Genomic DNA, 27,990 nt, shown 5'->3' with positions numbered 1-27,990 from the left:
GTCATATCTCCCTCTCTTTCTAATTTCTATTCATCTTTTCTATTTTGAACTAAATTATTTAAATCAAAACTCGAAAATAATTTTGAAAGTTTTTCTAAATGTATGTGACTTCCTTAACATACATGTAGTTGTTTTGGAATTTTAACGTATTTCTTCATTGTTGACTTATATGACAAAAATAATAATAAGGTTATAAAGTGGACTTGAAGATACCTTCGTTTATACGTTTATTATATTAATCAACAATTTTTGAGACATTTCTTGTACAAATCAAAAATGGGTGTACCAAAGTTCTTCAGGTACACCAGCGAGAGATATCCATGCCTCAATGAGCTGGTGAAACAGTATCAGGTAATTGTTAAAAGTTATAACTCTACGTGGAATACAACAAGCCTCCAAGCTAATCGTACCAATTTGTCGTTTGATGAAACTATGTGATATTTTCCAATATAAAATAATAAGAAATCTTGATTATCATTTCTCATTGTAATTACTCATTTTCATATTCATACAGTTCTATTATATAAAAAAAAATACCCATAATTAATTATTAAAATGTTTAATTGATTTATAAATATATTCATACATAATTATTTTAGATACCAGATTTTGACAATATGTACCTGGACATGAATGGGATCATTCACAATTGTTCACATCCAGATGATTCAAATCCGCATTTCCGGATCACTGAAGAGAAGATATTTAAGGATATATTTCATTATATAAGTATACTGTTTCAAATCATAAAACCTAAGAAGTTGTTCTTCATGGCTATTGATGGTGTGGCACCTAGAGCTAAGATGAATCAACAAAGAGGTAGAAGGTAAGTCTTCAGTCTAACAATGTGTATTGTATACATTGAGATAATATTACTTCATATCGAGGAGACACCACGAACAAAATCTGTGCGCCATTTTTTTGCTCTAACTAAGTTTTAAAAATTATTATCTAGTTAGGTACTTACTGATAAAAGTTATTCCTTTGCACTTTTCTGTATTATTTGTATTATTTGTGCAATATCGTAACACATATGAAGGCATATTTGATGCGTTTCACTTTAAAACAAATAAAAAATGAGCGTGCAGTTCCGCTCAACATACGCAGTTAGGCGTATGTTGAGCGGAACATAAGTGATGTAGGCGGTGTCGTCTCCATATATGTAGATCTCAATGATTGTATATGAGTTTTATAACACATACAATACAACTGCATATTTAACAGTTGTGGATAATTATTAATAATATATGAATGAAAAATGATGTAAAAATGAAATCTTTCTACAGATTTAGATCAGCAAGGGAAGCTGAGCAATTGGAGGAAGATGCAAAATCAAAAGGTATCAGAATCATTAGCAGATTAAAGATTATTATTTATAAAAAGCTATTCTTAGATATGGTACATATTTGAAAATTCACTTGAAGCAAATAAAAGAAGAAAGGAAAATATTCAAATACCCTCATTCACTACAAAAGTCAATATTCAGTACATAGTTTTTAACAAATTACTACTTTCATAATAAAGTTTTAAACAAAATAAATGTTATTACTTTTCTAACATATACATAATAATTTAATTTGCAGGTGAAGTGCTTCCTACTGAAAAGAGATTTGACAGCAACTGTATTACACCTGGTACAGTGTTCATGGCCCGTTTGCATGAGCAGCTCAAATATTTTGTTAAAACCAAGATGTCGTCTGACCCACTATGGTCCAAGGTGAAAGTTATTCTGTCAGGACATGAGGTAATTCAATTTGTGTTTATATTCTTAATTTTAAGCACATTATTGTTTTTAAATGTTTATGAGAAGCTTTCTTTAACTTCACAATTTCATTTAAATTGAACCATATATTATGTAAATGATTTAATTTTAAGAATTTGAACACAAAAGTTAATACAATTGTATCCACATATCTTGTTCCATTTCACATAAGTTGTGAGAGAGTATCTAATGCATTTTCCTAGCATTTAAATAATTCTTTTTAATAGGATTTTATAGTGTTTGATTATGCCCGAGTATTATACATTTAGAAATTAAAGATTTTAACGGATTTTAATCGCGATTTATTCATTATATTAGTATGCCGATGCGATGTTTCGCAGTCTTCGAATCTCCCTGTGACTATGCTCGCTGCAAAGTTTGCGAAACGTTGGGATAATATTATAATATATTTAATTTTAATTGCAATTACACAATTAATTACAAAATATATTTTAGACGCCAGGAGAAGGAGAACATAAAATAATGGACTACATTCGCTGGGCACGCTCCCAGTCGGACTATGATCCTAACACTAGGCACTGTCTGTATGGTCTGGATGCTGATCTTATTATGCTTGGGATGTGCACACATGAACCACATTTCGCTCTACTGAGAGAGGAAGTAAGATATTTAAAACGGTATTTTTAATTTATGTTATTGGCTAGTTTGTTGATTCTTAATGTAATTTTCGACTTTTGTGCAGACACATGCAGTTAATCATTTATTTATTTATTTCATTTAAATGAAATTATCACTTTTATTAGCTGTAGCAATAGTTCAAATTAAGAAAAGGTATAAAAATTCAATTGCGTGAATTAAGTGTAACATTTTGTTACCGTTTTCATCTTACAATTTTATTTGAAAAATTAAAATTAATAATTAATTCGTATTTCGTACATATAATATTTTATTATTGTTTAATATTTATTTCTATAATAATAAGAACATTTCTAGGTGAAATTCGGCAAAACAACGCAAAGAGCGACAAGTCCTGAAGAAACAAATTTTTACTTATTACACTTGTCGCTTTTACGAGAATATTTAGAGCAAGAATTTGTTGGGATTAAGGATAAATTACCCTTTGAATATGATATAGAGAAAATAGTAGATGATTGGGTACTTATGGGATTTTTGGTGGGAAATGATTTTATACCGAACCTGCCAAATATGCATATAAGCAATGACGCTATGCCACTGTTGTATAAGACTTATATGACTGTCTTGCCGACTTTGGATGGTGAGTGAGGGTTTAATATAACCCCAAAATCATATCAAAAATTATTTCTTTTAAAAATGTATTAAGTTAAAATAAATCTTATAAATAAAATGCCCTCTTTAAAATGTATTAAAACTTAAGTTTTACTTTTAATAAAATAGCGAATTGGTACAAATAAGTTTAAGATAAAAGGCAATGAGCTTAACTTCTTTTTTGTGCACCTATGTATTGTATTGTATGATAATGACTAAACATTAAAATTAATGTCTTAAAATGATATTAACCTAAAATTCCTACACAGGCTACATAAACGAAGCTGGAGATTTAAATTTAGCTAGATTCGAGGTATTCATGCAAGAACTGGCTAAGATAGATAAGGAAAAGTTCCAAGACACATATGCTGATCTTAAGTATTTTGAAATGAAAACTGGAAGGCGACCAAATATGTTGGAGAGGAAAGAGGTAGCATTGTATATTTTTATAATGAGAAAGAGTTGTTTTTTATGTAATGTCTTGGTTTAAAAAAAAACAATTATTTAAAAAAAATACTACTTATTACAAAAAAAATATAAGATTCAAAAGTCAGTTCTCCTTTAAGACTTTGTAATATTAACATTATAAAAAAAAATATTGCTATTAATATGTAAATGTCAGACCTTGAAGTAACACATTACAAACATAGTATAATTTTCAGTATAAACCAAACAACGACGACACTTTCAATGTAAACATTGACGACATCAAAGCAAACAAGCCAGATGATGAATTACAAGCACTTATAAATGCTACTCAGGAAGTGGTAAAATTTTGTCTTATATAAATTATGTTAATATTAATTTTACTAGCTGTTGCCCGCGACTTCGTCCGCGATTACGTCGTTTTTCGTCATTCGTCGTTTAAAAAATACGTGACACTTTATTTTTGAATGTTCTTAATTGTCTCTTATAAAAATTAACTACATTAAAATTGAATACTCTGATAAGAAAATCTTAAAATCGGAGGACATCGAAAATCTGAGGAAAACATGAATGAATTTGATTTAAATTCTACATTACTTAGTAATTCAAATAATAATCTAAATTAAATGTAGATTAACAGTTTGAGCGCATCATTATATAATATGTACCTCAGTATTAAATTACGTTAGTTTACATAGTAATTTTACTAAAAACACGATGACTTTCTTTCGCGCTCGGTACAACAAACTAAGCATGTTTGTGGTACGTGGCCCGCGTCACTCGACCCCCCGTGAGTTCCCCTCCGTTACTATGCGAAAATACATTCGTCGCCCTACTGTAGGAAAAATTGTAATATTTTAAATTCGAGAAATATTGATTTCTTGTATTCGACTATTCGTTGTAGTCGAATACAAAATATATTTGAAGAAACTTAGGTTGGACTTCAGGCAAAAGGGATCCTATCAAATGATAAACTTGACCTTGTATCTTAAAAGTAAGCATGAAAGGATCCTCTGATAATTGTTGAGCACCAAAGGATCATTTAAAACGCACTACTATAAGAGCGAATATTGTCTAAGAACTGTTTAGATTGCACATGTTCCTCTAAAAGTAGTGATTTCAAAGGTTCTGGTATATCTTCAAACGAAAGCCGACTCCTTACTCTTCTTTAAAGCATTACAAAAAGAACATACTACGTTAATATCGCCTATACAGAAGATGATCTGTAATCAATTGTGAGGTTCCTTATAAGCAAACCCACTTTTATATTTGTCGGACCACACCACCGAACTCGTAGATTGATCTTCTATGTTTACCTCTAAGTCATTAAGACTGTCGAAATCTGTCTACAGTAAGACGGGCCTCTCGCTATTCGTCCGTTTCAAGAGACCAAATAGTTTCAATTCTTAATCTTTCATTAAACAAACTTATTAATCGTACTTGTCTCAAATAATCTTGTCTCAAATAATGGTAATATTCGCGTCCCTACTCTAGTCATTGCTTATGCTCATGTTCAACTTCAAGAGATCGAATAATATTATGGTGCACCCTATTATTTGTCAAACGGTCTTCATATTGAGTAAAAGTTTCAGATTATCGAGATAAAATATGCCATTTGCGATCAGCTGTGAAACGTTATACCCTCTCAGTGAAGGTTTCGGTCTCACAGGCAATTCTCGTTGTGAAGCGGTTTCAGGTTCTCGGCATAACACATGTTGTTTTCGGTCAATAGTAAGCCTCTTACCTCTAACGATCCTTGAGAACTCTTATTTCTCATTTTCTTAGCTTTGCTCGAATTTCGATATAAAGATTTTTTAGGTGGCACTGATGCGAGTGAATAAAAATTAAGTTAAAACGGACTGAGAGTGTTATAATCATCAATCATCATCATCATCAATACATATAATAAAATTGTGGAAAAGCGATGTCTGTACAATGAAAATATGTAGAAAAAAATTAGCAGGTGTTATTATTAAATCGATCTTGAACCCAAAACTGTAGTTAAATTTTTTTTTGTCTGTTTGTCTGTATGTTTGTGCACGCTAATCTCAGAAACGGCTTATTCGATTTAGATGCGGTTTTCACTAATGTATTGTGGTAATTTTCATTTAACATTTAGTGTTTATTTCATATCAATCGGTTCATAAATAAAAAAGTTATGACAATTTATAAGTAATCACGGCGAACATTTGCTAAGGCATTCTATTGTACACTGTACAGTGTACGATAAAACGTAATTTATCTGTTATATGTACGCTACAGTTATTCCTTTACATGTCCAGGTGATCATATCAAAATTCCCCAAGGGTTTGGGGGTAAGCTGAGGTAGTAGGGGGGGGCGGGGTCAAATTAACATTATGGTTACTTCTAATAGGTAAATTTTCCACATAAAATGTCCTTTAAATTATGTCGTATTATATTTTTAACCCCCGACGAAAAAAGACGGATGTTATGTGTTTGACTGCTATGTATTTCTGTGTGTGTGTGTGTGTCTGTCTATGGCACCGTAGCTGGCTAACGGGTAAACCGAATTAGATGCGGCTTTTTTTTTGTTAGGCAGCATATTTTCCGACGCTGGTTCTTAGATAAATTGTATCAAAATCGGTTCATCCACTTATTATACCTACATAGGGGTAAAAGTGGGAATGAAAATGATATAATAATTTATTTTTAAAGATCGTCGGGAAGTTTATGAAATTATTTATTCCTTTTTCTATACACTTTTCTTCGTCTAAACGGTTTAGTTACGTGCTCCCTTTCTCTCTCTTCAGCCTTTAGTTACGTGCGTGAGACAGGAAACATCTAATTTGGATTTGTTCCTGGATTTGATAAAAATTAAGTATCGATTAAGCTGATCAGTGGCTACACCATACATTATTAAAAACATCCATTTAAGAAAGGAAGGAAATAGAATTTGCTACTCTCCCCCCCCCCTGGTTCCAAAAAAATAATATGACATAATTTAAAAGAAATTTGACGTAGAATTAGTTCGGCATTTCTTTTTTGATTTTCCATATTGTATACTAATCATAATTTTTAATTACAATATTATGTAGTAACTATTTGGTATAGGTTAGGCATTTCATTTCTTGATTTTCTTTAATAAGTTGGTACGTAAGTTTTTTAGCTCAGTTTAGTAAGAAATTTTAATAAGTAACAATTCTTTTAATTATATTTTATGGTAGTACGTATTTACTCAATAATTGTATGTTAAGTAGTAATTCAGCATGGGCGTAGCCACGGTGGGGCTGGGTGGGGCGCTTACCCTGGCTTTGATCTGGTAGGTACCAATTGTGAAGGGGAGTGGGCGTGGGCGTTGGCGTGGGCCTGGGAGTGAACGTGGGAGTGGAAGCATGAAAATAAAAACAATTATTGTTGCCCCACCCTGAGCCCATGGTCATAGGTCCCATAGTCACTATTCCACGCGGACGAAGTCGCGGGCACAGCTAGTAGACAAATATAATCAGAAAGCTTTGAACTCCTAAGCTCAACCATAAAAGATAGACATTTATGATGTCGGGAGATATTTTTTATATAATATGGAGAACAGAGTTACTGCTCTGCTCACGAATATGAAAAATAATTGTACCAAGTTTCGTTTAAATCCGTCGAGTAGTTTTTGTTTCTATAACGGTTATACAGACAGACAGACGGACAAAAATTTTTGGCGTCAGTGTCGATCCCTAATCACCTCGTGATAGTTATTTAGGAAATATATTTCATGTACAGAATTGACCTCTACAGATTTAATATAAGTATATAAGTATACATATAATTAGATTCCAATTTCCATGTAACGTTAAATTCGACTATACAATAACTAACAGACAACGCAGGTTACTCTCGTTTCCGTAAGTTGAAGCGGCTACATATTCGGTCCTCATAACTTCACTTTTTGTGAACGAAACGACAGCGCGGTTTAATTCGATGCCAACATCATCAAAAAAAAGGAAATATTTTTAATTGTGAAAAAATATTATGATTTACACTATTAATACTATTTTAACATTAACACAAAATATAAGACTGTGAGTGTGTAAAAATAAATCCAGCTAGTTTCACATCACACTTATGTTTATAATTAGCTATACGACATGAAAATATATTAATTACCAAGCAATAATCATACAGGTAAATACTGAACAAAAGTATTAACAGTCAAAGTATATTTTTACTTACAACATGTAAATGATGAAGGAATAATAATTATCAACGAACTAACCTTTTTGTATTATTGTTTATAAATATAAATTCATAAACAATAAATTTATAAAGAATAGAAAAAATTCGACCACTAAAGAATGCTGGTTCGAGTCCCGCCTCGTTATCCAATTTTTAAAACACGAAGATTTTTAAAAATGTAACCAATGAACACAATCAATATTACATTAATTGTAATGGTGTCTAGTTTGACTTAAAATAATAAACATCTACCCTCACTTTTAAAAATGTAGTATATTCACACGAATTATAAGCGCACCTTATAGGGAAGGGAAGATATTATGGGTTAAAGAGTTAAATAAATAAATAACATAATTATATTTAAATTATTAATTTTTAACATTGTATTCAGTAGTGTTAACATGTAAATTGATTTGATTTTTACGAAATCTCATAGATGGCGCTGTTTCAAATTTGTATACTAATAAATTCATTAAACTGATTCTCTGCCCAAATTACGTAAATGACATAGTTTTTATTGTGTAAAGCTAGATAATAGCATGGCTTACCCGAAACCAACATTTAAACATGAATCTTTAGATTGTACGCTGTCGTAATACACGGAATACGTAAGAAAAAAAAAAGGTTCACAGCTCCTCCCCCGGAGGTGATAGCATGATAATATGTTTAAAAAAGCCTCACCCGACCTGTTAGTAATATTCATGCAAAATTTGAAGTCAATCTATGCAGTACTTTTCGAGATTAGCCTGGACAAACATACAGACAAACAGACAAACAGACAAACAGACAAAAATTCTAAAAACTATGTTTTTGGCTTCTATATCGATTATAGATCATGGATTATGTATTCTTTTAAAAAAATATTCAATGTACAGTTTTGACTTTCCTACGATTTTATTATATGTATAGATTATATTTAAATTATTAATTTTTAACATTGTATTCAGTAGTGTTAACATGTAAATTGATTTGATTTTTACGAAATCTCATAGATGGCGCTGTTTCAAATTTGTATACTAATAAATTCATTAAACTGATTCTCTGCCCAAATTACGTAAATGACATAGTTTTTATTGTGTAAAGCTAGATAATAGCATGGCTTACCCGAAACCAACATTTAAACATGAATCTTTAGATTGTACGCTGTCGTAATACACGGAATACGTAAGAAAAAAAAAAGGTTCACAGCTCCTCCCCCGGAGGTGATAGCATGATAATATGTTTAAAAAAGCCTCACCCGACCTGTTAGTAATATTCATGCAAAATTTGAAGTCAATCTATGCAGTACTTTTCGAGATTAGCCTGGACAAACATACAGACAAACAGACAAACAGACAAACAGACAAACAGACAAAAATTCTAAAAACTATGTTTTTGGCTTCTATATCGATTATAGATCATGGATTATGTATTCTTTTAAAAAAATATTCAATGTACAGTTTTGACTTTCCTACGATTTTATTATATGTATAGATTGTACATGTCTAATTTGGAAATAGTAGTTTAGTTATTGCACTTACTTTGTAAGAAAGAGATCTCACATTATCCAATCTTTCAAATGGTAAAATCATTTAAAATCAGTTGAATAGATGTTGGATTAAATTTTTACAAACAAACAAATATTTTTTGCTTATTTTTAGTAAAGTTCACTTCACCTACTAAAACTACATTAAATGTATTATACTCTTATATAGTTCAGTATTTGTATTTATTACATGTCTTATATTTTATGACATTATTCCTTGGCGTAGGATTAGATTTTTCCTCACACTTGAATACTTTTGATTTTTATCTTCTAATTTAGTTTTTAGATGATATAATGGACGATGACGATGAATATGAAGAAACAAGTGATGGTAATTGAAATTATTTATTTTTTAATAAATTTACTCTCTTTTTTATGTTTTGTCAATATGTTTTTTTTTTATTTTCAGAGGAAGCAAACATTGAAATGGAGTTTATACTTCACAAAAAGGATTACTATATGAATAAATTAGATTACTCTAAAGTTACTGAGTAAGTTTTGATTTAATTAAAACAATCTAGTATTTTGACATAATAAATTTGTAGTATCAATTTTATTTTTCAAAATTATTTATAGTTACAGTTATAGTTATTTTAAGAACAAGAACAATAATATTAAACCTAGAATAACACACATTCAACAAATCTGCATTATGTTACACAAAAAAGAATTTAAAAAATAGATATACTATTATACTTGCTTAACAATTTGTGAAGATTACACTAAAATACGTTTATTTAATTTGTATATTTATAATCTTTTCTCCTTTTAACTTTAAAACACTTAACCCTATAGTGAAGTACTAGCAGACCAAGCGGAGGGCTACGTGCGTGCGATACAATGGAATCTCTTCTACTACTATAAAGGTTGTCCATCATGGTGCTGGTATTATCCACACCATTATGCACCGTACATATCCGATATCAAGGGCTTCAAAGATCTCAAGATTGAATTTGAGCTGGGAGAACCGTTTAAACCGTTTGAACAGGTGAGGGTAGTTTGAAAAAAAAATATTTTTTTACTATTTCAAAAAAAATATTTTTTTTTGAAATAGTAAATGGGAATATGACACAGAAATAATAAACAAAGACTGCGACATATTTTTGGGCAGTTATTTATGTAGTGGGGAATTTTACTAAAAAAACATGACAGTATGTACTTAAATGGTTAAATATAATTTCAATTACATTTGAATTTAAGTAAATAGTTCAATATCTACCTTAGAACACAGATGTTTTTTGTCATAAAAGCATAAACTAACAATGTTATTCCAAATTTTGTAATTGTTATCACTTCAGAACATAAACAATACTTTTTAATCTGTGCGAAAATACCTTCCTCCAAGAAGCTTGCTTGGCAAGCCCACTTGCCAAGTTAGGTGTGAATGGGATAAAAAACATACAGGCGTCATTCAAGGTCATATTTTCTTGTTACAAGTTAATGTTCATACTGAAATCTCCAGTGTATTAGATATAAGCTTCTTGCCTTCCTCTAATGTTTTTCTTTTTTTATTATAGTTATTAGCCGTACTCCCCGCGGCCAGTAAGCACTTACTCCCAACTCCGTTCCACGATCTGATGACAGATGAAGATTCTCCCATAGTACATTATTATCCAGTGAATTTCGAAACTGATCTCAACGGAAAGAAGAATGATTGGGAGGCTGTTGTGCTTATACCGTTTATTGATGAGGTATTGAATTTTTAGCTTTGATTTAAACTAGGTGCCTTATTGTGGAATGCTATGATACCTAAATCAAAAAATAATTGCAAAACTTTTGTATCTGTCGCCTAATTCCAGGACACTAACAAAGACAATTTCAAATGAATTTATGTTGTCTATATAGTACTTTACATGCAAGTTTGTATAGACTTTAACTGACACACATTATATTGGTTTTAAATAAATTATTTAAGAAAATTTCTAAAAAAAAAGGGGAACAGTATAAAAAAATCGGTAAAAAAAATATGCTGAAGTGTGTTTCGTAATCACTTCTTTTATTTTGTTCTTGTGTGTATAAATAATACAAGGTAAAGCATTCATTTGTTTTCAGACAAATCTTCTATCAGCCATGGCGCCGTGTTACCAACGATTGACTGAAGAAGAGTTAAAACGGAATATGCATGGACCCATGATGATTTATAACTGGTCTCCAATTAGCTTAGGTATTGTTTATATTAAACTAGCTTACCGCCCGCGGCTTCGCCCGCGTTTTCAAAGAAAAACCCGTTCCCGTAGGATTTCCGGGATAAAACCTATCCTATGTCCTTTCTCGGGTATCAAAATATCTCTATACCAAATTTCATGCAAATTGGTTCAGTAGTTAAGGCCTGATTGAGTAACAGACAGACAGACAGAGTTACTTTCGCATTTATAATATTAGTATGGATTGATAATGTCATCATTATACAACTTTTCACACCTGTATCTTTTTTTTAAATATGTATATATTTGGTACCCTTTTGGAAAGTTCTGAGTTTATCCATATTGCATATGAAAATCAAATTATCTTTGGTTTGGTTATCATGCCAGCTTTTCTATCCATCTTATAGTCACATAGTTGGTTCACAAATAATGAATATTACCAGAATTTTTTTGACGTGACAACGTCTTATAATTCCATAGAGCCGGATACCTCGCTCTGAGGCGTTCCGTGCAAGCGAGAGCGTGGAACGAGCGACAAAGAAGCACAATCGGACGTTCTCGCGTTCAACTATCGTCAGTAAACCGACCTTACAGACAACCAATTTTTTTGTATAAATCAGGTCCAGAAAAAGCGCCGGAATATTTCCCGGAAATAAAACACAACTACGCGTTAGAACAGGCAGTATGGCGCGCGGAACTAGAGGTGCCCCGGGAAAAGTTGAAGCGTGGCATGTTGCCCAACGCACAACGGGATCTGCTGTTCCCGGGATTCCCCACTATGCGACACTTGAAGTATGAGGTAAGATCCTAGAAAACATTTTTTTAGACTTTTTCGGGGTAAAAATTCCAGAGTATACCAGCAATAGTATGTCGTAAAGAACTAGAGGTGCCAGAGGACAAGTTGAAGCGTGGCATGTCAGTTGCCCAACGCACAACGGGATCTGCTGTTCCCGGGATTCCCCACCATGCAACACTTGATACTTGACTCAGACTTGTTTTGGGCAAGAATTCCAGAATATTCCACTAGTAAATAAGAATCACGCGCTAAAGGAAGCGGTGTGGCACGCGGAATTAGAAGTGCCAAGAGATCTTGATGTCACGTGATACTTGAAGTATAAGGTAAGATATATGGGAACATTTTGAGGAAATTTTCTGACTAAGTTATGGTATACTTATCAGGGATAGAGGGAGGGAAATGCTGATAATTTTCCAAACTTTGCCGTCCTTAGTTTTAATTTTTATGGTAATGAGAAATATAAAAAAATATAATGTTAAACATTTTTTATACCTGCTCTGACGTGAATAAGCTATAATTCTTCTATTTACTGCATTAGAAAATTCTTCAAAGATTTAAACATATTTGATGAAATACAATATATCCCAAGATTTTGTTGATGAGTTTACTTCACTTAACTACTAATTTTCACAGACGCAACTTAAAAAGTGTAAAGTGAAGGTGTTCGATCAGCCCTCACGTAACGAGAACATGATAGTCAAGATACTTCCCGAAGAGGACACAAACCCGCCGATAGAGGAAGTTGCGAAAAATCTACTGGGAAAAGTTATATGGGTCGGATGGCCGCATCTTACTAGAGCTAAGTAAGTATGGAAAGATAGTATGTATAAGCAATTAACTAGTTTAATACTTTAAGTCTTATATCTTGTATTACTATAACTATGGGGTTCATAGTTGAATAAATTTAAGAATTTTTGGTAACTCTTTAATTGATAATTTATAACTGATAATATTTTTTGCTATACAACACTACTTTAATAACTTATATGTATAATTTTAATACATAATACCTAATGTAAATGTATAGGTACAAAAAAATAAAATAAAAAAGAAATCCTACTAACCTATCCTATCATCCTATCCTACTTCCTACTTCTTACTTCTTACTCCTACTAATATTATAAATGCGAAAGTTTGTGAGGATGGATGTGTATGTGTGTGTTTGTTACTCTATCACGCAAAATACTACTGAACCGATTACAATGAAATTAAGCACACATATAGAGGGTAACTTGGATTAACACATAGGATAGGTTTTATCCCGGAAATCCCACAGGAACGGGAACTATGCGGGTTTTTCTTGAAATCACGGGCGAAGCTGCGGGCGGAAAGCTAGTAAATAATAAATAGAACATTTTAGTCAATGTTTCTTGACACTAGACGTACGCAGGTGACGAAATAATATGTTTATAATATTCTACCAGAGTGGTGTCTGTATCGAACGAGAAATGCCGCTTGCACCATATCGACAAACAAAACAACGAAGTGAAGTATTCAACTGAGCCCAATGTTGGCAACATGCACAAACAGTGGATGTCGGAACGATCTACTGTTATTGAACAGTAAGTATTTATCGGCGAAATTCTAGGGAAATAAACTTGGTATTTTTTTTTTTTGTTTTAATTGGAATTAAATTCTCCCCTTTTTTCTATGTATAAAAGCTGCTTTTAGAGGGTGCTTAACTTATTTTAACTAAATTTGCATCTTATAAAGGTTTTAAATTTGGTTATATTTAAATTAGACAAACATTAGACAAAGTTAAAAAATACCGATAAAAGATACGTTAATAAATAATTGCATATTTCTACACACATTCTTTTTATTCTAGCAACATGAATCGTTTGGGTATCGCGCTGGGTGATGTTCACGTCATTATACACGCAACAAATTTAACAGGTAACATTAACAGGAAGAAATGTTACCTATAAATTTTTATAAATAATTTATAGGTAACATTTCTTCATAATTATACGTAGGCACTATTAAACCAAAACGTACGGAGTTGTTTAGGTATTGTTCTCTATAATTTTTTATAAAAATAAAACAAAATATCCTGTAAAATGGAAATCAAAATATCTGTAAGAATAGTAAGAGGGCAATGATGAAATATAATTATAATTCTTACTAGCTGTGTCCTGTGGTTTTACCCGCATTGCTCCGCTCCGGTTGGTCTTAACGTGATGATATATAGCCTATATATATATAGTCTTCCTCGATAAATGGGCTATCTAACACCAAAAAATTTTTCAAATCAGACCAGTTGCAGTAGTTCCTGAGATTAGCGCGTTCAATCAAATAAACAAACAAACTCTTCAGCTTTATAATATCAGCAAGATACAGAAATTTGTGCGAATGTACTTTGCTTTTTCTGTCTTGTTTCAAAAAAAATATGCGGCTAGATGCATTTTAAAGTTATGTCCTAAACTAACTAAACCGAACTGCCTACTGAGCCGACGCGACGGTCCCGGGTTCGATCCCCGGTCAGGGAAAATATTTGTGTGATGAACTCAATTATTTGTTCTTGGGTCTGGGTGTTATTATCTATATATGTATTTATTTATATTTATTTTTATCGCCGCCTAGTACCCACAACACAAGCCTTAATTGAGCTTACTGTGGGACTAGGTCGATTTGTGTAATAATGTCCTGTAATATTTATTTATTTATTTATTATTTATTATGTCCATTTTTAGGATACAAATACACGATTCAAGACAACACATCAATGGTGTTAGAAGAGGAATGGTGTGAAATGGCGTGTGGTTATGCACTCCAAGCAACAGTGGCTAACGCTAAGGCAACTATGTTGAAGCCCCCCGCCAAGTTCCTGACCCCAGGGGAGGCCTATCCTGCTGGGGATAAGCTGTTTTTACTGACTATGGGACAGTATTATGGGTGTCTTGCTGTGAGTATCTTTTTGGTTCAATTTGTTTGGTTTTAATATCCTGTTGGGGACAAGTTGTTCTTGTTGACCATGGGATAGTATTATGGGTGTTTGGCTGTGAGTATTGTTGTTTAGTTTTATCATCTCTTATTTTATGTTTTTGGTGGTTTAGGTTGGTTTTAGTATCGCGCGGTGCGTCAGTATGGATCGAATCGTACAGATCAGTTTGTAGTAAGATTAGAGAGCGTTTCAGAGTATGTATGTGTGAGGATTTGTATGTCTCTTGAATCACTCTATCTATTAAAAAAACCCGCATCAAAATCCGTTGCGTAGTTTAAGCATACAAGACAGAGGAAGCGACTTCGTTTTATAGTATGTAGTGATTTCGTGTATTAAGTACCCTTTTTCTTTACATTGAGATACTATTACTACGTATAGAGAAGACACCGCCTATATTACTTACGTTCCGCTCAACTGCGGTTGACCGGCCACACTGCACTCGGTCGCTTCGGCGCGATGGTCACGTTCTCGTTTGTTTTAAAGCAAAAAACCATGAAACTCATGCTAAATACAGAGTTGGTCCCCTTTTTCCTAAAGGGCTGTCGCTTTTGTCTTTTCCTCTATTTTTGTATTGCTTTTTCATTTTATATCGGTTGTGGGCTTCAAATGGAACGCCTCAAAGCGAGGTAACGCCGCATGAGTCATGTTTTTTCGTGCGTGCAGCCGGCTCTATCGAATTATAAGACGTTGTCACGTCAAAAAAAAGACGGGTTGCACTCCGGGAGTGCCGGCAGAAGTGAAAACATGATTATTAACGTTGAGCATGTTTGATATTTTGGAATGGTATCCGTCTTACGCTTTTTCGATCAGGTCACGTGTCCTGACGCGAGTTTAAGATTTTATACCCATTACAGAAAAAGTGCTCAACGCCGCTAAAGAAGTTTTCACTTCAAAATACGTTTAACTGTTGGTATCTCCAGGTGGTGGGAGCGGAGGCGATACGCAGCGGGCGCATCAAGGTGACGGTCCGCGAGTGCTGCGAGCCGGTAGCCCGCCCGCACGCCGCCGCCTGCCCCTACCGCAACGCTAACCACGCGGCCGCCGCTTGTGGTGAGACACACACACATAGACAAGTACACACACACACATACAAATGACAAGTACATACACATATGATCATATGACCGATACAGTTCGACTCAAACTTAATGGCGCTTCGGAAGTTAGGTGCAGGTGCGAGTGCGGGTGCGCACAGGTCCCGCATCGTCTCGCTATGCTAATACCTAAAATTGTTTTCTGCGTATCGGATCGTACAATGTTCCGAGCCGCCATTAAGTTTGAATCGTACTGCACCTAAGGTCGTACACTTACGTACGCACTCTTACGTAGAGCTGCAGTGTGGACACGCAGACATATAAACTCAAACCTCAAACTTTATTTATTTAATTACACTTCTTCTAGAAGCTCTTTTGAATCGTCATAACATATTTTTAACATTTACCAATTAAACGGTAATCACACGCACGAATATACTAACGCATTTACGCATACACGTACACAATATACAAAAATACCATAAATTAGTCTAGTATTAAAGAATTATTTCCGTACTTTTAAAAATTCATTTTCTTCTTAAAATGCAAAAACAATTTTGAATTGAATTCGAACGATTTTTTTGTTGAAAATATTACCATTAAGAAAAAAACTTACCACCAACCAATTCTTATATTGTAGTCGCGCCCTATTTTATTGTCAAAGATACAGTTTTTAAATAAATTGCATGTAGGTATTTCGACGCAAATGCTGTCGCGGATCACGGGCTCAGTATTAGTGATACTCGGCGTGAGGAATGACTTGCCGACTGAGAATCAGAACAAAATCAACATTGGACTCAACTTGAAGTTTAACAAAAAGGTAAGAATTGATAAAAAATTAAAAATTAAGAACGTAGATTTTATTGATCTAATTGTTATTAAAAGCTTGCAATATGCCGCGCTGGTAGAATAAATGTTATTATAGGTTTAAAAAAATCATTTTAAATTTGGACGGAAGAAACATAGAGGTCATTTCACTATAATGATTTATAGGATTATAAACCATCTGTAGCATGCCAGACAGGTAATTATGTGATTGTTCCGGAAATTATTGTCAAAAATAATTATTTCTGTTGTAAAAATATCAGTATGGCTGTAATATCTGTTGTAAAAAAAAAAGACGTGTGGCACTCGGGGACTGCCGCGGTAAAGCTATTGCATGCTATGCCTTCAAGCCACACCTCCGCGCCCGTCGGAGTGGGGAGCGTGAGGTTTTTCGTTACGCAATTTCTGGATTCGGTCCCCGCGCTCAAGGCCCGCGATAGAAGCTATGCAATAGCTTAATAATAAATTTTTCTTATAGAACCAAGAGATATCGGGCTACACTCGTCGCTGCAAAGTGACCTCCATGTGGCTATACTCGCAGCGTTGTATCGACCTTGTCAAGAACTACGCAAGGAAGTTCCCGGAATTATTCGATAGACTTGCCTTTATAACCAACCACGATGTGTTCTTCGAAGCCGATATATGGCCTAATGCTGTTGGGTAAGTGACTTAATATTCGTAGCGGTATCAGAATATTTCTATAATTTTGTTTTTGTTTCAGCTATGTAAGGGAATTTGTTCAAAAAGCGCTATTATCACCCCCATAACATTTCCAAATATGCATCAAATTCCCTTCATAGTGTTCGATCTAAAGTTTACCTCTGATTACCACATCCTATGGTCCATATTCTCACTTGCTAGCAAAACGAAAGATAAGCAAAAATTATACTAAAAAAATTCTCTTGACAATGAAAAAGAATCGCCTTTTTCAAAAGAAGCAAGGAACCCATCAATATTTAACCAAACAAAAATCATTCTTACCACATAACAATCGACGTCTTAAACTGTTTATTGTCATAATCCCCTCATAACAATCGACGTCTTAAACTGTTTATTGTCCAAGCGAAAATCATTCTTATCACCTATTAATAAGGTCCACATTCCAGGCAAGCGAAACCGCAAGAAATCCAAAAGTGGCTCAAGTCCCAACCGCACAGCAGTGCAGCGAGACGGCAATGTGGCTCCGAAGCGTTAGAACCAGAGGAAATGAAAGCCATGTGGTCGGATATTAATACGCAATTGGTCGAATTAAAAGCGCAAGAGAAAAAGGTCACGCTGTCTGTTAAGTGGAATTTGCTGTATAAGGTTCGTATATCTTAATATATATAAATCTCGTGTCACAATGTTTGTCCTGAATGGACTCCTAAACCACTTAACCGATTATAAGTAATAAAATTCGCACACCATGTGCAGTTCGATCCAACTTAAGAGATAAGATAGGTTTTATCCCGGAAATCCCACGCGAAAGGGAACTATGCGGGGTTTTCTCTGAAAACGCGGGCGAAGCCGCGGGCGGAAAGCTAGTGATATATAAATATATAATGTTTAGTAAATTTCTTTCAGAATGTATTACTTGAGTATTAAAAGTAGACTAGTAATTATATGTTTTCTCTATCTAACAGTAGGATTTTTTTACAGTAACAAATTATTTTGGAAATTTTGAGAATACACTATTTTTATTCGAATATGACGTTTATATTATTTGTATTATTTAAATTAAAATAGACTGTATTTTGCTTATTTAAATGCACACAATTATTTATAATTTTAACCATTACACATATAGGTAGCTTTTTCGCTTATAATTATTTTTGTACAAAAAAATGGTTGTCTGTAAAGTCGGTTTACTGACGATAGTTGAACGTGACAACGTCCGATTGTGCTTCTTTGTCGCTCGTTCCGCGCTCTCGCTTGCACTTCAAGCCTTACGGAACGCCTCAGAGCAAGGTAACGCCGCATGAGTCATGTTATTTCGTGCGTGCAGCCGGCTCTATCGAATTATAAGACGCTGTCACGTCAAAAATAGGTGTCAAATTCCCATATATAAATCAATATGTACCTTCCAGCCGGAACTCCACGAGGGTAACATATCCCCCGACCCAAAAGCAGATTTCAAGATGTACGACCGTATAGTATGTGTGGCTCATAATATCACCGTCCCTCTCGGACTCAAGGGCACTATAACAGCGGTATATCAGCCCACAGACAGCAATACAGTCAGATTATCCGATAAAATGAACGCCACGCCCAGTTATCAAGTTATGTTTGATGAACCGTTCACGGGGGCAATGGCGGAGGATCTATTTGATGAACCCCGGTTTTATAGGTGAGATTTTAAATTAAGTTGTGAGTTGTGACGTCACTATTTGTTTAGTTAGTTTAATAATTAGATTATTGGGTAAAATGAATGCTACGCCCAGTTATCAAGTTATGTTTGACGAACCGTTCACGGGGGCAATGGCGGAGGATCTATTTGATGAACCCCGGTTCTATAGGTGAGATTTGACGTCACTATTTGTGTTTAGTTGCTTTAATAATTAGATTATTGGGTAAAATGAATGCTACACCCAGTAATTATCAAGTTATGTTCGACGAACCGTTCACGGGAGCAATGGCGGAGGATTTGTTCGATGAACCCTGGTTCTATAGGTGAGATGTGACGTCACTATTTGTGTTTAGCGGCTTTAATAATGAGATTTAGACTACAAGCCCACATATGAAAAAAATATGGGTCAAATGAACCACCAAGGGACATATCTAGTACGAAAGAAGAGCAAAAAATAATAAGATTCATCACTATGCCGTCACTTGTAAGCTGTCCAACTGAGTGCAGATGAGAATTGAAAAGTACAGGTAGACTCGGTAAATTTTGGTCATATATTTTTGTACGGCATTCTTAACCATCGATAGATCCATTAAAAATAATAAGAAACCGCTCAGTGCCGTACAAAAATGTTGGTCCACCAAGTCGGAATTTTAATTTCATTTCCGAGAGTTACCGGGGGTAAATTTGGTCATTTGACCATGTACGGCATCTGTGTCATACTATTGCTATACTGCTTTTAATCCATTATTCCGCAACGCCGTACAAAAATCATGGGGACAAGGGGAAAAAATCGAGAGTTGTAATCCCCTCTCTTTCCCCACTCCAGGAGGTCATTTGACACAACTCGAAATAAATTTATTTTTAAAGTATTTTATGCATAGATAATATTTTTTCATGTGCCGTACATTTTCGTTGGTTCAAAGGGGAAAAATCTGAAAAAGAAAAAATCCATATAACGATATGTTTGCTTTATATTTTGATAATAAAATATAAATATACATTAATATTAAGAAGCTCGAGGTGGTTAATTATCACCTTGGAAAGTCGGAGTTAAGTGGAATGGACTCCGTTAAATTGATGAACTAATAAAAAAGCTATGAACGAAAAGATGTGAATTATATGCAATCAGCCCATGAATACAGGTAAAGTCACAAGCAAATGCTAGTATTATATACATATTCAAAATGTACAAGTAAAGCGCTTTCAAATGATACCAAACACGGCATATTTATCTTAACTTTATTTTTTTACTCTGTATGTTTTGTCCGCTAGAGGGCGCCACATTAGATTTTGTGAAACCCCATATAGCCTTTAGCTAGCTGGTCGCTGGTTATCCAGTGAACAATTCAGATGCTTCTAATGATATGTTATTTGTCGAATTCTGATAAGTAGTTTAGAAGTTACGAGGGAATAGATGAACATACATACATGACCTGTCAAAACCATAACCCTCCTTTTGCTTTGCCGTAGTTGGGTAAAAATATGTTAATGCCGTACTGTATCAAATGGCCATAAAGCACCCTTAAAATTGTAGCTTTCGTCGCTTTCATCAGCCTAAAAGATGTGGTCTGCACAAAAATGTACGGCATCGTTTTTTCCTAATTTATCTGTGTTAATACTATTTAAAACAACGAATAAAGTGTAGAAAACTATTATATTTCATTAATCTACGATGTTTAAACTTTAACAAAATTTCTGGTTTTGCATTTCTCTATAACTTTTTTTAGAACGGTTTCTTTTGAACGGCAATACTATACAACAATTGAATTTTACAATATCATGTTAAAAAAAAAGTTCCCGTACAGGGTCAAATGACCTTACAGCTCTTTATATCAAGAATTCGATGAAATTAAGATGATTATTGGTATACATTTAAAAGAACAATTATTTTTTGACGGCATTGCTTTTAATAGTACTTTTGAGTGCTAGATAATGTTTTGGAACCGAAGCCGTACTTAGTCAAATGACCCCCTGGAGTGGGGAAAGAGAGGGGATTGCAACTCTCGATTTTTTCCCCTTGTCCCCATGATTTTTGTACGGCGTTGCGGAATAATGGATTAAAAACAGTATAGCAATAGTATGACACAGATGCCGTACATGGTCAAATGACCAAATTTACCCTCGGTAACTCTCGGAAATGAAATTAAAATTCCGACTTGGTGGACCAACATTTTTGTACGGCACTGAGCGGTTTCTTATTATTTTTAATGGATCTATCGATGGTTAAGAATGCCGTACAAAAATATATGACCAAAATTTACCGAGTCTACCTGTACTTTTCAATTCTCATCTGCACTCAGTTGGACAGCTTACAAGTGACGGCATAGTGATGAATCTTATTATTTTTTGCTCTTCTTTCGTTCTAGATATGACCCCTGGTGGTTCATTTGACCCATATTTTTTACATATGCGGGCTTGTAGTCTATTATTGGGTAAAATGAATGCTACATCCAGTTATCAAGTTATGTTTGATGAACCGTTCACGGGGGCAATGGCGGAGGATCTATTTGATGAACCCCGTTTCTATAGGTGAGATTTGAAAATGATGTTACGTTGTGTGTTGTGACGTCACTATTTGTTTAGTTAGTTTAATAATTAGATTATTGGGTAAAATGAATGCTACACCCAGTTATCAAGATATGTTCGACGAACCGTTCACGGGAGCAATGGCAGAGGATCTATTTGATGAACCTCGGTTTTATAGGTGAGATTTTAAAATAGAATATTAAGTTGTGAGTTGTGACGTCACGATACACGTTTTCTGCGTAGATACTTTAAGGTGTGGATTTTTTAGATTCTTAATATGCTGACTTGTATAAATGTTAGAATTGTGTTTTAATTAAATAGTTAAAATTAATAAGTCAGCGTTAAGAGAGATAAAAATACGAGCTTTAAGAAACCCTAACATTTTTTTTAGATATAATATGTACTATGATCATTAAATTTTTTTTTTTAGTTTGTGTAATTTATATTTGCATGTTGTGAATACCTATAATTGTTTGTTACATTTAGAGGAATATAATAATACTAATTAATAATTAATGAAACAATGTAAACAAACGTTGGTATTTCTAATAAATAAATATTTTAAATTATGTATAATATGTATTTGATGCAGAATGTTACCAACAAACATGCTGAATATATCGTACGGGCGCAAACTCCGTACGGCAACAAAGATGGACGCTCATATAGACACTAACACGTGGGGTGTCTCACACCCGCCCGCGATACTGCGCAGGGACAACACACATCACTCCGCGTTCGCTAGCTATAGGTAATGTATAAATGAACGTATGTACCGAACACACGTCAGAAGTGAAACTTCTTTACCAAGATTCAGAGATACCACTGCCTTTAACTCCAAGATGTTTCACTTCGAAATTTTAAAATATTGTGTTGAACTAAAAAAATAGTCAAGTGCGGGACGGACACTAAGGGTTCCGTGCAAATAAGCTAAAGAGAAACTAGCAAAAACATTGGTCACCAATCCAATTTGTGACTGTTCAAACCGTTGCTTAACGTAATTTTTTAACGATTTAAACTGTCTCACTGTCTTTTAAGCTGTTGACTTTTTAATTGAAGTTCTTTTTTAATCTTTTTTTGAATCAAGTACATATCACCTAGTACATCACATAAAAAAGTTGCATTTTAAAGTTCAATTTGAAGTCTTAATTCATTCTTTATAGGTAAGGTTTTCTAATTTATATAATAACTTATTTTATTACAGTCCGCCCAGAGAGTTAAAACCCGCAAATGCTGACAAGAACAATGCAAACGTAGCTGTTAAAAACAACGCTAACAACACTAACAAAGCTCCTTCGAAGGTTTGTCATTAATTTTTAATAGATTTTTCTATATGAATATAATATCAAAATTAGTGGAGATCTCTTTCCGTGTTTTAGGCTTTTTTCTACGCTATTAACTGTCAACATGACTTTACGCTCAGTTAATTTCACGTCAAATGACGTGCAAATGCGACAAATTATAAAATATTGTTTACAATTATCTATATATATTTTATAAAAATTACATATTTTTTATTTTTACATTTAACAGGACGATGCAACAAATATATTGCGAACTTTGTTGAAAATAAGCGAAAATGAGACGGATCAAAGCAAGCAAAATAAAGTAAGATAATTTGCAAGAAACTCCTTCAATAATCAAATACCTATACTTGTGCATAATATACCTAATAAAAATATATGTTTAATTTCAGAACAACCGTGAGCAGAACGCAAATTGGCGAATCAAAAATGATAAACAACAAAGCAATACGCCGCCCAAGTGAGTTATTGTTTTCTTTTTTACAATTAATTTGCTTTTTAAAAGAGAAAATTTTGAAGAATAGAAAAGAATCGTTCATGTGGTGGGATTCGAACCCGCGTCTTTAAGACAAATCGTACAACGTATCATTTTTTTTTAAATAAAATTTTACATTATTGAATAAGAATATAAACCCTAATTTATAATATATTATAATTCTCGTTTCAAGCAGCTTTAATCAACCGTTTTGGAATATATTTGTTGGGTAAGACACTGTATTAAAACTGTGTTAACTTTAAAATGTTAAATTAAAAAAAGAAATTGTTATTTTTGATTTTCCTTTTTTTTCCGAACCGATTATGATGATTCTTTTTTTATCTAAAAGCATTTAAGTTTTGTCTAGTTCTGACAATTAAGTTTTTGTTAAAAAAATAATTATTAATAAATGTAATTGAATTCATAGAGCACACTCGCAACAAAATTGGCGCCAACCGAATGAGAATCTGTACAGACCGCCGGCGCCTTACAACGAATGGGCGAACAGTAACTATCACAAGGTATGTTATTTCACTCACATCAACATAACACTTTTTAAAAGAGATAAAAATAATAATTTTGTCGGTATATTATGTTTTAGTACTATTTTTAGAGATCAATCATCCACAGCCTTAGTTTTAGCATTTTTGCACAGTATGTACCTTATGTAAAATTATTAATGACAAATTTATTTTATTTCTTTTATTATTAGGCAGGGAATAAAAAGCTTTATAATACATATATGATGAATTAAAATACATTATACTCTACAGCCACCGCCGCAGTTCCCATCGTACCCGCCGCCGCAACTCGCGAACGTGGGTAACGTGAGAAATGTGGGTAATGTGGGTAACGTGGGGAATGTGGGGAACGTGGGGAATGTGGGAAATTTGGGTGGGCCACCGTTCCCGCCGTTCCCAACTCACTTGCCGAATGCATACGCTACACTAGCGCCCAGCTGGACGCAACAACAAGTACAGGTAGATATTTCTGTTTCAATTATTCGAGTTTTATGGCTTTGTCAGATAGAAAGCGTACTTAGCGCGCGTATATAACAAGCTATGGTTATTGCGTTCATAATATGAATTTGCCAGTCAGTTTTATTCACGGCGTAAACTCTCTGGAAATAAGAGCATACCGTCAAATAGATATACAACGCTTAATATACTATGCATACTGTAAATATGTAGCTTGCTTAAGTTTTAATTTCAAGTTAATTTAGTGTTTTATAAACATATGTCATGGTGTGATATTTTCAAATATGAACTCATTTTGAAGATAATATTGCTATTTCCCCAAATTGAATATTAATTTATTTATCATTTGCATGTTGTACTTACATGTACACTAAGCATGATTAATTTATCGACACAAATAATTTTAATTAAAAAAACTGACGTTGTGGAGTTATGTTTTTTTAGTGGATATTGTTTTGGCATATCTTCGAATTCGACCAGATATTTATATATTCATACCAAATAAATTAAAGAGCGAATATAAACAAAAATATAAATAACAATTCCCTTATTCTCTAGAATCCTCAGTTCCAACCGCCGGCGAATCAAGCGCGAAGCAGTAACAACGTGACCAACCCGTTTGTACCGCTGCAAGTACAAACTAGTCAGAGGTGAGACACCTTTTTTTATATTTATAGCCATAGTAGAATCCATTTTTGGGTGTACAAAATATTTTGTTAAATAGTTGTTTGTAGAGATGGCTTTGATGAGGTATAATTGTGATAAAAAAATCAAAAATATAGCATATTGTTCATATAAATAATTTTGTTTTTACTTGTACATATTTTTTTTTGTGTTTGGATTTATCAATGCAAAAAAAGCCTGTCTCATGAAAAAAACATCGGTTTCTTATGAAATCTGAAGTTTTTTTTAAATATTCGATTCGATTTGAAATACTTCCTTACAGACGAGTACACAATGTGAGCCAACCTCCGAGGAACATGGAAGGGATACCGGCTCCCAAATCAACACTCCCTAAGCCGCAGCCAGTGTTGCCACAGGTGAAAAATCATTTTGTTAAAAATATTTTTTTTACGTATAAAAAACTAAATTGTTGTTGTTTTAAAAATATTATTAACTAAGAGTAGTTACATTTGTAAATTGAACAAAATATTATTACAATATAATATATGTATCTATTATTTAATTTTATCTCTTATATTTAGCCGCCACAAAATCAACAACCTGAGACAAAACAACAAAAACAAAGAAGGAAGAAAAGAATAGCAGCAAATCTGCCGTTCCAGGACTAAATTTTATGCGAATATTATTTACTTTACTGAAAATATTTTATTTTTATAATCTATTTTTTTGACATATTACACCCGCGCCAATAATGATTCGAATTTTAAACATCATTTCGTCTCATTTGCACACGTTGTAAAAAGCACGTTGTTGTCCCACTCACATTAAGACAATTTAAAATTTACTTCGTCATTGGCGCGGGTTATTGAAATTTAGTATTTTAATACAATGGTATTATAGGTAAAAAGGTGTAGAAAGAAGCAGCACGTCAAAATGTGGCTAATTAGCCACAATTTTTTTTCGCTGTCTCTGTTTCGCTCATGATATTTGAATCATGCCGTCTTACTTTGACATCTAATCTTGTGTGCGTAGTGTGCCGTTTTTGAAGAACGAATATTCTGTTCCTATCTATACCTTTGTACTTATAATATATTTGTTTTAATAGCAACACATATCATTTGCATTATAATTTTTAAATTTAGACGTACGTAGTTTATCGTAATTACGTTAGTTTGAATAAATTTAGTCTTCTATTATCTGTTGTATTTTTCTAAATGACAATCTGGTCTTTTGATCTTATTTTTTTAAAGGTTAAGTCGGTAGAATTAGTAAGATTAATGTTATTGAAAATGAATGATGCAAATGGTGATTATTTATATATGTTGCAGGCAAATTTTATTATTTCGCCGTTTACAAAAGCTCGGCATTTTGTAATATGTCGAGAATTCGTAATCAGAAATTTTTCGTTTGGATAAGGGGGTGGGTTAGGTTAGGTTCGTGTTTTTAAAACTACACAGAAATAGGAGCTCCACGAAGTGGGGCTCAGTCGGCTCGCGACCGTCTTTTTGTAGAATTTTGGAAAAAGTAAATCCTCAGCATATTACCAAATGCCGAGGATTTGTAAACGGCGAGATTATACAATTTGCCTGCGACATATACATTTTGTAAATATTATGAAATGTTCGTATTTATTGTGAGCTGTTTTTGTGTAATGAATTTCAAAAATATGTTCCTGTTTTTAGTTTGACGTTTTATTTAAGTAATGCGTTAAGATTGTGTGACTAGTGTTAGTTTCTTTTTTTATACCTTATACTTCTGAAAGAGATTATATTTATAAAAAAAAAATCACGAAAAATTTACTACTAACATAAATATAATATGATTTGTCATCAAAAAAATAAAAATGTGTGAAAAGAAATAAAAAACAGCAAAAGCAATGGAGCATTTATTATTGAAATCAAATTATTTTCTTCAATAGAATCAAATAAATTACTTAAAAAAAAAATTGTTAAGAAATTGTAGGCTCTATTTCTGTCTTAACTAAAGTACAAATGGATAGTATATTAGTTCCTATCTAAGTATATACTAAGATTCATTTCAAATATGATACCATATTATTAACACTAAGCCTAATTATAAATTCTTAATTCAGTTACTATTTTGGACAAAAGATTTTTTTTCTTTATGTAAAATGTACATTCATGGTAAAATTGTTATTACCTTATAATTTTTCAAAAAACTATTTTACTACTGTACCAATTTTTTTATAAAATAAATCATAAAAATATGTAGAAATGAGGACAAATACGTTGACAATCTTAAGTATGCAGTTTAAGAATTAAATGTTTGTACAAATTTTTGTCATAATTTTTGGAATTGAAGATAGTATAATAAGTGTGTTGTTAAATGTAAACTTTTAATATTATCTGCATTTTGTGACAATTACAATTTTTTCGTGTCACACGAAAATAAAACTAAGATCTCATTGGGTTGTTACACATGTATAATATTACGAAAATAATTTGATATTAAATAGCTCACCAAGTTTATTGATTAGAAAACTCCTTATCTATATTTATGTGAACTGCCTATAGTGCAAAATATGCAAGAAAAATTGTATTTTTCACATAAAATTTGATTATAAGGCCTTATCATTTTTCATACACTATGGCAGCAATATGCAAGAAATCCATTTTTTTTGTTATGAATTATTGTATCAACTCTATAAAGACAATTTATTGTAAACATTGAAACAATAAAGAAGTGAACAGTATTGTTTTGTTTTATTTATATCTATAGAAAATGAATAAGTGATTTATGTTTATGGCAACTAATTTAATCTCTTTTTTTTCTTGAGATTGTTCAGTCTCTGCTTTATTCTAGTCCAACAATTTCTGTATCAGCTTGAGAACATTCTCAAGTATTATCGGCT

The 27,990-nt window shown here is 33.1% G+C and overlaps 1 protein-coding gene across 2 annotated transcripts; it reads left to right on the top strand.

Moving 5' to 3' along the window:
- Positions 1 to 10: 10 nt before the first annotated feature.
- pcm (5'-3' exoribonuclease pacman) lies at positions 11 to 27,831 on the top strand. Of its 2 annotated transcripts, XM_089700553.1 has the most exons (32): positions 11 to 351; positions 600 to 826; positions 1,287 to 1,339; positions 1,584 to 1,744; positions 2,219 to 2,383; positions 2,717 to 2,999; positions 3,280 to 3,440; positions 3,673 to 3,777; positions 9,423 to 9,474; positions 9,553 to 9,634; positions 9,939 to 10,131; positions 10,661 to 10,834; positions 11,196 to 11,307; positions 11,908 to 12,086; positions 12,717 to 12,886; positions 13,508 to 13,645; positions 13,912 to 13,979; positions 14,777 to 14,988; positions 15,948 to 16,077; positions 16,754 to 16,881; positions 17,365 to 17,546; positions 17,993 to 18,191; positions 18,953 to 19,212; positions 22,331 to 22,489; positions 22,943 to 23,039; positions 23,272 to 23,346; positions 23,435 to 23,502; positions 23,945 to 24,038; positions 24,291 to 24,497; positions 25,053 to 25,144; positions 25,441 to 25,534; positions 25,700 to 27,831. In XM_089700553.1, exons 1-32 carry the CDS (start codon positions 277 to 279, stop codon positions 25,784 to 25,786), a joined length of 4,482 nt encoding a protein of 1,493 aa, XP_089556679.1. In that variant the 5' UTR covers positions 11 to 276; the 3' UTR covers positions 25,787 to 27,831. The 2 variants fall into 2 exon arrangements, with proteins under 2 accessions (XP_089556679.1, XP_089556680.1); XM_089700554.1 differs by lacking the exon at positions 23,272 to 23,346.
- Positions 27,832 to 27,990: the final 159 nt, after the last annotated feature.

This window comes from Colias philodice, chromosome 11 (assembly GCF_061535455.1).
Source record: "Colias philodice isolate Cphi_HAF_F1 chromosome 11, ilColPhil1 Martin Lab GWU primary, whole genome shotgun sequence".
Classification (NCBI taxonomy): domain Eukaryota; kingdom Metazoa; phylum Arthropoda; class Insecta; order Lepidoptera; family Pieridae; genus Colias; species Colias philodice.
This window is presented reverse-complemented; position numbering and strand designations above follow the sequence as displayed.

What these genes read in the sequence shown, in the direction of transcription:
- pcm (XM_089700553.1), top strand. Translation starts at nt 277, where the DNA reads ATGGGTGTACCAAAGTTCTTCAGGTACACCAGCGAGAGATATCCATGC. An exon ending in AGCTGGTGAAACAGTATCAG is followed by an intron (nt 352 to 599) that starts GTAATTGTTAAA and finishes TAATTATTTTAG; the next exon opens with ATACCAGATTTTGACAATAT. An exon ending in CAAAGCAATACGCCGCCCAA is followed by an intron (nt 23,503 to 23,944) that starts GTGAGTTATTGT and finishes TTGAATTCATAG; the next exon opens with AGCACACTCGCAACAAAATT.